Raw genomic sequence first — 13685 nt, 5'->3', positions numbered from 1 at the left:
TGTCAACCTCTATATATACTTGAATGATTTTTTTGCTTTTTAGTTTTAATATTCACTTGTAGATGAAAACATCTGTAGTTTTCGAAACTAGTCATGTGCAATGAAATAAAACTGAATTAACTCATTTCACAAGTGTTCAATTAAACAAAAATAAACAATCATACCAGATTTTAAAAAATCTTGTGGATCCATGTGAGCAAATACCTATTCCATATGGCACCCCAAGAAAAGTTCATGGAGCATAATGGACCCTTGGCTGAAACCTTGTGGATTCATGTGTGCATATACAATTCCCATATAGCACCCCAAAAAACATTATTGGAGCATCATAGACCCGTAGCAAATACCATGTGGATCCAAGTGTGCATATACGATTCCCATACAAACATTCTTGGAACATCATGGAACATTAGTTAAAACTATGTGGAACCATGTATATATATATATATATATATATATATATATATATATATATATATATATATATATACGATTCCCATAAGACACCACATTTTTTTAGTAGCATCCAGAAGGAACCCTTAGCTAAAAACATGTGGATCCATGTGTGCATATACAGTTCCCATATGGCACCCCAAAAAATATTCATGGAGCATCATAGACCCATAGCTAAAACCTTGTGGATCCATGAGTCCACAAATGGTTCCCATATGGCACCCCAAAAAACATTCATGGAGCATCATAGACCCGTAGCTAAAACCTTGTGGATCCATGAGTCCACAAATGGTTCCCATATGGCACCCCAAAAAACATTCATGGAGCATCATAGACCCGTAGCTAAAACCTTGTAGATCCATGAGTCCACAAACGGTTCCCATACGGCACCCCAAAAAACATTCATGGAGCATCATAGTCCCGTAGCTAAAACTTTGTGGATTCATGTGTGCATATACGATTCCCGTATAGCACCACAAAAAACATTCATGGAGCATCATAGACCCATAGCTAAAACTTTGTGGATCCATGTGTGCATATACGATTCCCGTATAGCACCACAAAAAACATTCAGGGAGCATCATAGACCCATAGCTAAAACTTTGTGGATCCATGTGTGCATATACGATTCCCGTATAGCACCACAAAAAACATTCATGGAGCATCATAGACCCATAGCTAAAACCTTGTGGATCCATGTGTGCATAAACAGTTCCCATATGGCACCCCAAAAACATTCATGGAGCATCATAGACCCATAGCTAAAACCTTGTAGATCCATGTGTGCATATACGATTCCCGTATAGCACCACAAAAAACATTCATGGAGCATCATAGACCCGTAGCTAAAACCTTGTGGATCCATGTGTGCATATACGATTCCCGTATAGCACCACAAAAAACATTCATGGAGCATCATAGACCCATAGCTAAAACCTTGTAGATCCATGTGTGCATATACGATTCCCGTATAGCACCACAAAAAACATTCATGGAGCATCATAGACCCATAGCTAAAACCTTGTAGATCCATGTGTGCATATACGATTCCCGTATAGCACCACAAAAAACATTCATGGAGCATCATAGACCCGTAGCTAAAACTGTGTGGATCCATGTGTGCATATACGATTCCCGTATAGCACCACAAAAAACATTCATGGAGCATCATAGACCCATAGCTAAAACCTTGTGGATCCATATGTGTGCATAAACAGTTCCCATATGGCACCCCAAAAACATTCATGGAGCATCATAGTCCCGTAGCAAAAACTTTGTGGATCCATGTGTGCATATACGATTCCCGTATAGCACCACAAAAAACATTCATGGAGCATCATAAACCCATAGCTAAAACCTTGTAGATCCATGTGTGCATATACGATTCCCGTATAGCACCACAAAAAACATTCATGGAGCATCATAGACGCATAGCTAAAACCTTGTAGATCCATGTGTGCATATACGATTCCCGTATAGCACCACAAAAAACATTCATGGAGCATCATAGACCCATAGCTAAAACCTTGTAGATCCATGTGTGCATATACGATTCCCGTATAGCACCACAAAAAACATTCATGGAGCATCATAGACCCATAGCTAAAACCTTGTAGATCCATGTGTGCATATACGATTCCCGTATAGCACCACAAAAAACATTCATGGAGCATCATAGACCCGTAGCTAAAACCTTGTGGATCCATGTGTGCATAAACAGTTCCCATATGGCACCCCAAAAACATTCATGGAGCATCATAGACCCGTAGCTAAAACTGTGTGGATCCATGTGTGCATATACGATTCCCGTATAGCACCACAAAAAACATTCATGGAGCATCATAAACCCATAGCTAAAACCTTGTAGATCCATGTGTGCATATACGATTCCCGTATAGCACCACAAAAAACATTCATGGAGCATCATAGACGCATAGCTAAAACCTTGTAGATCCATGTGTGCATATACGATTCCCGTATAGCACCACAAAAAACATTCATGGAGCATCATAGACCCATAGCTAAAACCTTGTAGATCCATGTGTGCATATACGATTCCCGTATAGCACCACAAAAAACATTCATGGAGCATCATAGACCCATAGCTAAAACCTTGTAGATCCATGTGTGCATATACGATTCCCGTATAGCACCACAAAAAACATTCATGGAGCATCATAGACCCATAGCTAAAACCTTGTAGATCCATGTGTGCATATACGATTCCCGTATAGCACCACAAAAAACATTCATGGAGCATCATAGACCCGTAGCTAAAACCTTGTGGATCCATGTGTTTCAGAGCATTATGAGTTCATTCAGAATTGTATTGTACGTACCGGACGCAGCAGAGGCTGCAGACGCGTGAGGCACATCACGATGGCCTCCAGCAGCGCTATGTCGGAGAAGGACTCCAACGCCTTCACCAGGATCCTGAGCAGCTGCTTGATGTCCTGGTCCATGATGCTCTTGCCTGGCAACACACCAATCACCCATTAACGCAGCGCTCCGCAATCATTCATTACATTTTTTTACATCTCAACATTGATAATGAAGAATATGGAAGTCTGGGTATTTACAGGGCTTACGGCTATCGTAGGCTGGGTTAGGTGATCACTTTACACATGTGTAACATCCACCAATTCTACCCACGATTGACGGTTATCAATGTCAGTTTTAGTACACTACTCAAAGTTTTGGAACTCCTATATGTGTCGCCTACTTTCAAAATCCCACAGATCCATATAAGTCGATTTTACAAAAAATGCCAAATTCTCCGGGTAACATTTATGTTTCAAAGATTTGTCTATCTTTAGATGAAATATTATAAAATAGAGAATTTTCCCTTATATTTTGGAAAGTTTTTCAGTATTTAAAAAATATTGTCAATACTCAATTGCCTTGCATTCTTTCCTTATATCACCCTTGGAAAATCTATCATACATAATTTTACTGCACATTGTCTGAAAGATTGCATTCCAACTGCATTCAGATAATTCCATACTAGTCATATCCTGTAACAACTAATTAAAAATTTGCCACAAAATGCAAGGCAAACGTAGCCTTATTCGTTGCGATTAACAAAATTTTTAAATAGTAATTTGACGGATAGTGCTCATCTCAGCCTTGCGTTCTTTCCTTATTTCACCATTTGAACATCTGTCACACATATTATCACATGTTTGTGTCTTGGTTGATACTCACTGATGCATCCAAAAACGATGAGCGCCCGAGGCTGCAGTGCCGGGTTGTAGCAGAAAGCAAAACTCTTGGACAGAGAAGTCCTGAGGAAGAGACAGACAATTATATAATACTGAATAATATTATTTATGTATGACTAGATGTATGGATGTGAAGGAGCGAGGAGTGTATGTCGGGACAGAAGAGTGTGGCGTTCCATCCTTTCTGCCTCCAAATTAAAATTTGGAGCATTGTGATATTTTTTATTTTTTCCGAGGCTCAGTAACTAATCGCCACAGTACACCAGTGTGCCGTGACACACACGCGCGGCTGAACAATGACTAAGGTGACTCAAAATTTAATACAAAGATTTATGTCCATGGAAGCCAAGCTAGCGGTTCACAACCGCGTGCTGGTACCGACACTAATGTATGGAAGCAAAACATGGAACTGGCAAAGGAAGGATGAAAGCAAAGAGAACTGTTGAAATGCTCGCCCTCAGACAAATGTGAGAAAATCATTGTTTGACAGAATTAAAGATGAAGATATAAGAAAGGTATGTAAGTAACAAGGAATAATTGAAAAGATTAGGAAGAGATCTTTACGGTCATGCGGAGCGAATGGATAACGAGAGAATGACTAAGAAAATATATGTGGCGAATGTGAGCGGGAAAACAGAACGAGGACGACCGAAACGACGAGTGGTGCCAAAAGTCTGCGTAATCAGAGGGCATGTATGATTAGATGTATGGATGTGAAGGAGGTGAATGTATGTCGGGACGGAAGAGTGTGGCGTTCCATCCTTTCTGTCTACCCCTGCGGGGATGATGAAAACGTGATGGTAGTAGTAGTAGTAGTAGTAGTAGTAAAAAGATTTCTGATATTTACTAGGGCACTAGTTTTGTATGCAGACTTACCATGTGTGCAGCCAGTCGCAGTTGGGAATGTCTCTCATGCAGGCCTCCATGATTTCCAGGAGCGCATCGGTGATGACCTCCAGAGAAGTCAGGGACAGCCTCTCCCGATCCGTTCCTGTGCTTCCGGAAGCGAACGCCCTCTCGTTGCCGAGCCGACTGAACAAATAAACAAGCAAATTAATTTAACAGCAGAGTATTGCATTTCGGGAATACCTCTTCCGTTTTAAAATAAGACAAAACTCTACTTGTGACCTCCTTGTCCGCCTCCGTAGTGTAATGGTCAGCATGCTCGGCTACCGTTCTGGAGGTCCCGGGTTCGATTCCCAGGGGGGTCAATATTATTAATTGATTCAGCAGTCACTTTGTGGTAAAATCTATCCATTTTTAATTAATGTTTTACTTGGTAAATACCACTATTTCTTAAAATCTACTGTGACACGTGTTTCGATGCATTCCGACACGGTGTTTGAAAATGATGCGGAATGCATCGAAACACGTGTCGCAGTAGATTTTAAGAAATAGTGGTTTTTACCAAGTAAAACATTAATAAAAAATGGGTCAATATTACCCTGGACCTGAAGCAGAGGGCTGATCACGTTTCCGTCTTGTGTTAACGATCAAGATAACACTGCGTTTATATAATGCAGTGCCCTATGCACCATTTCATTTTTCATTCAAACCCTTATCCGCACCCTATGGTGCATAGGGCACTGCATCATATAAACGCAGTGTTATCTCGATCGTTAACACATGAAGGAAAGGTGATCAGCCCTCCGCTTCAGGTACCAGTCCAGGGTAGTATTGAATAAATATTACAGTGAAAAAAATCACTTATATTTATTTTACTTCCCCCCCTGGGAATCAAACCCGGGACCTCCAGAACGGTAGCCGAGCGTGCTGACCATTACACTACGGAGGCGGACTATGCACCATTGGGGTGCGGATAAGGGTTTGAATGAAAAAATGAACTACTTGTGAATGTGATGAGACGTCATCGCAAGATGTCCCTCGTTTAGTGTGGGTATGTCCGATTTTAGGAAAAGAAAGATTTAAATCGGAAACAGAAGGTTTTTTTACCATTTGAAAAACATTTAGTATATTTAAAAAAATAATTAAACAATACCTTGCCTTCAAAATGCAAAAACAACATTTTCTGCCCTGTAGCGGGTAAATATTAAGTTTAAAATATGCCTCTTTTGCTGAAATATAATACATTTTCTGGGCATTCCGAAAACATGCACAACTGAAAATTGACAATTTTTGATTTATGACGTTCTTGAAAGGAGTGAGCGATATATAGAGCCTCCAAGAATTTCAATAGTGTGGTTGTCAATCATAGGTGATCACTTAAACCAGCTTATGATGGTCGTAAGCCCCGTTAATTCCCAGACTTTCATATTCTTCTTTATCTATGGCGAGATGTATAAAAATGGTAGTGATTGAAACTGAATTAAATCGAAATCCCGTCACCAGCGGACCGCAGGCGTAAAAAACGCATGTCTATACTTTGGTCACCTTGTGTGTGTGTGTGTTATTAAAACGGGAAGCCAGAAAAGGATATTTAAAGAATTCTTACTTACAGATCGTTTATTGATATAAGTTCTTACTCTTCAATTACTATTGATATTAACTATTATAATTTAATCTAATTAATTAATGAAACTTTGAATTAAAATGTGAAGCTAGATACACGTCCTTTAGAACCAAACGATGCAGGCGAATCTCGGTCTCCTCTCTTCGGTTGGTCGCTTTTGTTGAATTCGTTCGGGAATCTCCGTGGCGAATTCGTATTTTCAGTGTTGCCAACTTGGCAGTGTAGCTACACGCCTACAATACTATTGAGTAACTGAACTATCAGAAAATCTAAGAAAGATTGAGAGAAGAAACAGTAGTAAGAAGACAGTAGAATAGAGAGATGCAGTTACAGTAGAGCAGCCAGAAAGAAGAGGAAAGAGAAGACAGAGGTGAAGGTCTTACCACCTATCGTTAGGGTGGCGGTAGCTGCTGCGGAAGGCCGTGACGGCCGCCGACTTGACCTTGGAGATCCCGAAGAAGTTGTAGAACTTGGGCAGGGAGAACTCGTCCAGAGACAGCCGCAGGACTCGCTGGGTCTCCTCTGCAAAGAACACCAATATAAGTTTATCCATCATTAAATTAACCTGTTAACCGGACGGGACGCATTAATACGTCCAACGTCAACAATATCGGGTACGGGAAGGACATATGAATACGTCCTTGAAATATATATTTATCATAGTATATATATATATATATATATGGACGTATATTTATCCAACAACAAAGGTATTAGTCATCCATACATGTCTCTACATGAATTTAAGACACGGAGTGAATCAGTATTCGCACCCGTTACAAGTTGCGGAATTGGACAGCGGACCGCCCGGTTAACAGGTTAATTATAACTTCCTTTTCGTTCCAAACAGCTAATAAATATAATAATGATTGAAATAGTTAATGATAATTTAGATTGCCTAAACTGATTGAACAGACTATACGATACTAAGAGCATGCGACGAACACGGGACGACCGGAAGTATTCATTATAAAATTGACACTAAATTTAAATAATTTTGATATTTTACGACACTAAATCAAAGAGAACTAATTCATCCATGCCTCAAACCAAATTTAAGTGCAAAAAATTATACATAGGTGTTAATATAAATATGTAAAGTTGAAAAACGACTATGCATGCAATGCGCAGTGAACGGTACTTCTATTGTGGGTTCTAGTTGAACACCTACTTAAATTAACAGAAGGAAAGCAAGATGAAAGCGGATTACTTTTAACACAGATTTATTCAGTTCTAGAAAATGACAGTCAAGAAATATTTAAGAATAATCGCGTGATTCTAATGTAAGCGCAGTTGGAGAAGGGCGTCTCGATCACTGGACGAGCGGTAGCGGAATGGGACGCCCTGGTTTTTGTTCGGACCGAGCTCGGCTTCCTTCTGCATTTCTTGCTTGCGTGTTCGATTATGCTCGTTCGTTCGATTATGTTGTGGGTTACCACACTATAAAAACGACAAAAAATGCGATGCGCAGCTTACGGGTTAAGCAGGCTTAGATTTTGCATTAAACATAATATGTAATATTTATTTTCGCATTATATTAATTTTAATAATCAATCTATAATAAACAAACTTTGTTTTTATCTTTGGTGTACCTCTAAAATTTCTTCATTTGGCAGTTGACCTTGAACAGAAAAAGTTTCCGGAACACTGTATTAGACCACTCATTGCGTTGTGCGTGGAGGTGGAACAGGTAGGGCAGAGAACATAGAGAGTCACCTGAGAAGCTGGGCTTGGTGCACGTGCAGAGGGAGTGGATGACGTTGATGACCAGGCCGTGCGTGGAGGCGCGCATGCTCAGGGAGCCGGAGCACACGAGGAAGGTCACCGCGTGGAACAGGTAGGGCAGGTGGCGGGCCACATCCAAGCAGTTGTTGAAGGACAACATCAACTGGAAATGGGACATAAGTACATAAGTAACATCAACTGGAATTGAGACATAAGTACATAAGTAACATCAACTGGATTTGAGTCATAAGTAGATAAGTAACATCAACTGGAATTGAGACATAAGTACATAAGTAACATCAACTGGAATTGAGATATAGTAATTAATCCTATTTTTTATGTATGAAGGACAACACATTGTTATCAGGCGGTTTATTTATCGATCCCAACATTGACCCTCCCTTCCCGGTGTTGTGTACCTTGTACACATTGCTTCTAATAACCATAATATCTACTACTACTACTACTACTATTACCATCACGCCGTTTCCCCGCAGGGGTGGGCAGAGAGGATGGAACGCCACACTCTTCTGTCCTGACATACACTCCTCGCCTCCTTCACATCCATATATGCCCTCTGATTACGCAGACTTTTGACACCGCCAGATTTTATGTTCTGATTGATCTGATTGTGTCAAGTCTTTTTCGGTCCTCCTAGTTCTGTTTTCCCTCTTACATTCGCCACATATATTTTCTTAGTCATTCTCTCATTATCCATTCGCTCCACATGTCAATACCACCGTAAAGAACTCTTCCTAATCTTTTCAATTATTCCTCGTTCAGCCTTACATTCCTTTCTTATATCTTCCTTTTTAATTCTGTTATACAATGATTTTCCACACATTCGTCTGAGGGTACATCGGAGGTATTTAGTGAATATCGGAAACAAATTTGCGTATAAACAGCAAGTGAAGAGTGTATGGGAACCGCGACACTATATTCGCATCTCAGATTTAAAATCGCTAAATTGTGTTTTATTTTAGCACCGGAAGGGAAAGGTTAATTACTATACTATTATAATTTACAACATTTTGAGTGGGTCCAAATACTAATATAAGAGTTTCTGCTTAATAAAAAGCTTCTTTACATCTCACCAATAGATGCCTCAAGTGAAGTTCTAGTGATTCAAGAACAAGGTTTCTAAATTGGTTCATGTATATAGAACTTCCAAGAATTTGAGTAGTGTGGTCGTCAATAATGGGTAGAATTGGTGAATGTTACACATGTGTAAAGTGATCACTTAAACCAGCCTATGACGATCGAAAAAATAATATACTTTTATTATACTTGTGAGAGTTCCTTACGAACTAGCATGGATTCGATGTTGGATAGGTCCTCACCCAGACTCATGCAATGCGCATGTTAGGTTAGGTCTTCCGCATAGTATCCAAGAGGGAATAATAGGGAATGGCAAATCCCAAAAGGGCCCAAAGAGGATCTCTGGAGATCGAAACGGATCGGAGGAAGAAATGACTCCTCTTTCAACCGATCCACGGGATTGAAACTAGAGAAGACAAGAGATAAGACCGCTCACTCCTTTCAAGAACGTCATACATAAAAAATCATAAATTTTCAGTTGTGCACGTTTTCGAAATGCCCAGAAAATGTACTAAATCCCAGCAAAAGCGGCATATTTTTAACTTAATATTTACCCGCTACAGGGCAGAAAGTGTTGTTTTTGCATTTTGAAGAAAAGGTATTGTTTAATAATTTTTCTTAAATATACTAAATATTTTTCAAATGGAGAAAAAACCTTCAAGTTTTACCTAAAAAGATCTGTTGCACAGTTAAAAGTTCAATAAGTGGCTTGATATTTATTTTTAATACATTGCATTATATTTTTTAACTTTCAAAACGTTCTGAAAAATCAAGTTTTTTGATTTATGACGTTCTTGAAAAAGTGAGCGACATGTGTACCAAGTATCTGGCGAGGATGGCAATGTCGTCCCACATCTGATGCTGCTCCAACGCCGGAGTCGGGGAGTGACACGTCTTGTCCACCACCTGAAATTAATAAATAAATACACATTGTTTGTAAATGATGCGGAACGTATCAAAACACGTGTCACTATAATTTTAAGATAGAGTATTAACGGAGTAAAACTTGTATTAAAAATGGATAGAACACAAACGCACTGCCGGCTTTTGGAAAACTCAAACAGATTCTACAAAATAAAGATTCCATGCATTGCTTTCTTTGCATTTTTTGACCATTTTATTATTTCAAAATTGGAATATGACTGTGCGGAGTTTCATTGCAAAAAATCTCTTTTAACACATTGTAGTCGGGCGCTTCGAACAATAGACTCTAGCCTATAGCGGACGTTTTTCGCGATTAGTGCAAAAATATATCGCTTTCTTAAAATTGACACAATTTCTAAACCAAATAATATTTTCGATTGAAATTTTCAAAGAAATCATAAATGACATTTGATCATCAAAAATTAATTATAATCATAATTTTTAATTAAGTATTCCGTATTTCACAATTTTAGAAGCATTGTAAACTATAAAAAATAGTCTTCCCCTCCGAGGCATCATTCCCTATACAATGCTAATATATTCAAATAATAACATACCAAACAGTAAACAAAACAGTGCGAGCGGTATGAAAATAGTCCAATACGTGACATGACTCAAACTAAACTGGAGATTGAGATCGCATAAAAACTGTAGATTTCTGGCGATGTCTTTACAAGCGACACACTAGCCAATCCGGACAAGGCATCTCAAATAACGTCAACAGACTGTCGCCTAGCACCCAGGAAGCAGATTACCCTTCAACGCGTTTTATTTCACGCTGATAACAAACCCGTATATTGCCGTTTCCTGCCGATAACCGACAGTCGACAAAAACGGCATTTGACAGTCCGCAAAAAACGGCAAATGCCGTGTCCCGCCGACAGCGTGTTAATCAAATCTTATTTGAGTTTGAAAAATGTATTTTATATTTCTTAATTCTATAAATTTTCTTATACAAACTCCTTACCCGACACATCCGGCCGATGATCTTCTTGGCTACAAGCTGCACGTTGGCCGAGGCCAGCGCCACCGCGGTATCCGCCATGATCTCCACCATAGGGGACCCCAGACCTGCGGAGTCAAACCACCATGAGCCTCCCAGACCATCACTCAACACTCAACACCAGACAAAAAGATATAAAGGTGGAGACTGACCGGAGCGTTTCGTCGTAACGTAACGTCGTAACATCGCTTGCGGCAACCATCCGAAACTATGGATGCAGCGCTCGGCTCCCTGTACTGACTATATGAATTCTCGTATCGTAACGTGTTTTGTTAGGACCAAAAGTGGAGGTCAGTCTTCACCTTTAGAATGTAAAAATATTAGAGAGAAGAACTCAACATACTACCAATATAAAAGAGATTAATATATTAATGCTTATTTTTAAATGTGTATTGTATGTAGAAGATACACCGCCTCCGTAGTGTATGGTTGGCTAGCTTGGCTACCATACTGGAGGTCTCGAGTTCAATTCCCAGAGGGGGTCAAATGAATAAAGTGCTTTTTTTACTCTAATATTTATTCAATATTATCCTGGACTAGTACCTGAAGCTGAGGGCTGATAACCATTCCATCATGTGTTAACGGTCAAGATAACACTGCGTTTATATGATGTAGTGCCCTATGCACCATCGGGTGCGGATAAGGGTTTAATAATGTATGATGTCTGTATCAAGCAGTTCGGCTGTCCAAACTTAAAACACAGTAAGGGACATTTTTTTGTTGTACTTTTTTTTTTTGGATTTTTGGACTAAGTAGCAACCAATTGGTCAAAAATGCAAAAAAAGGTACTACGAAAAAAATGTCCCTTACTGTGTTTTGAGTTTGGACAGCCGAGTTGACAAGGATTTGGACATACTCAAAATGTTACAAAATAGGGTTGCGTTGATTTTAAATTGACGGGGTACACAAATCCGGAATCAGCAGCGGAACGGGGAGTCGGGAAGGCGCAGTTACCCGAGGAGACGCTCCTCTGGATGAAGTTGTCTAGGACCATGTCGATGAGCTCGGGCACCTGGCCGATGGAGCCCCAGATCTTAGCCTGGATGCTGGGATACATCTCCACCTCCTCGATGGTGAGGATGATCAGCTTCTCCAGGATCTGCGCCACCTGCTTCTGCCTCTTGGACTCGTCGGACGGCTTGCAGAACCTACACACAATTAATACATGCTATTTTATTACAAAACTTATCACAAGTTTAACCAGATCCGCGCGGCTCGCATAACCGTATGTGTTTTCACAAAACGTGCCCCGTATTTCAAACCTCAGTTCAACTTGGAGGGATTTTTTCATGGTGTGGAACTTTGGATAAAATAATACGTCAATCCTTGGCCTCATGACATCTGTTGAAATATCTGACTAATAATTTGTAACATCACAAGGATAAATAAAAGAACAGATCCCTGATTTTTCTTGAGGTCGATAATTAGTCCGCGCCATAATCATGCCCTATATCTGTCTCACTCTCGACGCTACGCATCGCCAGTGGGTAAGAGTGACACACGATGCGTGCTTTTATTTGTTTATGTTGTGATCTTATTTGTTTATACACTAATAATGTGACAGAAGTGTATTATAGAGTGCCAAAAAGGCACAATGAATCCCATTGAACGTTTTTGTTTAGGAAATCGTTTCTTAACTAAATACATGATAAAAGTAATCATTTAAAAAACGGAAAAATACCGCCCCGCGCACGGGCGGCTATCAGGAACAAAGTTAACACTGTTAAAAGGTTAACAGTATTGTATCGTCTAGTGCAAGGGTGGCGAACCCATGGCCCGTGGGCCGCATGCGGTCCGCCGGGTGTCTTTTTGTGGCCCGCGGAGCAAATCACACATTTTTCTATAAGTACATAAAATCACCAAAAGAATATTCCATCGTGCGTAGTTTGTATCATATCCCATATATGGAAGTATCTCACTATCGTGACAACATGATATCCCGAAACCGAATAAAATCACAAGTAATTTAAGTTAATATCACATTTGAATAATTTTAAAAAGTATCTCAGAAGGATAGCGTACCTGACTAGGTTGGCCAGCCACGGGGTCATGTACTCCAGACACAAATGCTTCAGCTCTATGGTGGATCCCCGGAAACCCTAAAACATAACATCATATTTAATCTTTCACTTTCATTTCTGAATGCAGTCGAAATGCGATCTCTCAGAAGAATGTGCGACAAAACGATGTATGATAGATGTGCGAATAGTGAAATAAGGAAGGAATGCAAAGCTGAGATAAGCATTATCGATAAAATTAAGAAAGGTGTGTTGAGATAGTTTGGACATGTGGAACGAATGTGTGACGAAAGAACGGTAAAACAAATTTATGAGGTGAATGTTAGTGGGAAAAGAAGCAGAGGAAGACCGAGAAAAACATGGCACGATCAGGTATGCCAAATACTTGAAAGTGGTCAGGTTAGGAGTCGTAACAATCGGCGGGTATGTATGAGGAGATGCATGAACGTGGAAGAGGCGAAGAATGTTTGCAAGGACAGAGTGGTGTGGCGCTCTATTCTCTCTGCCTACCCCTGCGGGGAAGCGGCGTGATGATTAGTTAGTTAGTTAGTTATATTTAATCTTTCCCTTACTGATCATGCACGTGATCCGAAGGGGGGTACCAAAATACCCCAGTTCATATTTGCTGCGAGCTGCGTACTATGATTTCCATACAAATCTAAAACAATTATTAACCCTTTCCGGTCCATAAAAAAACAGGTTTTTTTTGTAATTGTAGGATATTTTGAGGGGTTTGAATTATTAGAATAATAATGAGTAAGGCCTCGTATTGG

The 13685-nt window shown here is 39.8% G+C and overlaps 1 protein-coding gene across 1 annotated transcript in view; it reads right to left on the bottom strand.

Annotated features, from left to right (window-relative positions):
- The window catches only part of LOC148313104 (neurofibromin-like), an 87342-nt gene that overhangs the window by 20043 nt on the left and 53614 nt on the right, over positions 1 to 13685 (bottom strand). The window contains exons 41-49 of the mRNA XM_088267823.1: positions 12917 to 12993; positions 11849 to 12042; positions 10859 to 10962; positions 9787 to 9873; positions 7861 to 8032; positions 6528 to 6666; positions 4551 to 4706; positions 3658 to 3737; positions 2793 to 2926 (exon numbers count right to left, since the gene is read on the bottom strand). Of these exons, the coding sequence (XP_088123949.1) occupies positions 2793 to 2926; positions 3658 to 3737; positions 4551 to 4706; positions 6528 to 6666; positions 7861 to 8032; positions 9787 to 9873; positions 10859 to 10962; positions 11849 to 12042; positions 12917 to 12993 (1143 nt within the window). The remainder of the gene's footprint in view (positions 1 to 2792; positions 2927 to 3657; positions 3738 to 4550; positions 4707 to 6527; positions 6667 to 7860; positions 8033 to 9786; positions 9874 to 10858; positions 10963 to 11848; positions 12043 to 12916; positions 12994 to 13685) is intronic.

Source organism: Brachycentrus maculatus, unplaced genomic scaffold (genome assembly GCF_059751285.1).
Source record: "Brachycentrus maculatus isolate JH-2025_06_01 unplaced genomic scaffold, ASM5975128v1 h1tg000020l, whole genome shotgun sequence".
Lineage (NCBI taxonomy): Eukaryota > Metazoa > Arthropoda > Insecta > Trichoptera > Brachycentridae > Brachycentrus > Brachycentrus maculatus.
The sequence above is the reverse complement of the archived record's forward strand: the minus strand, read 5'-3'. Positions and strand labels throughout refer to the sequence as shown.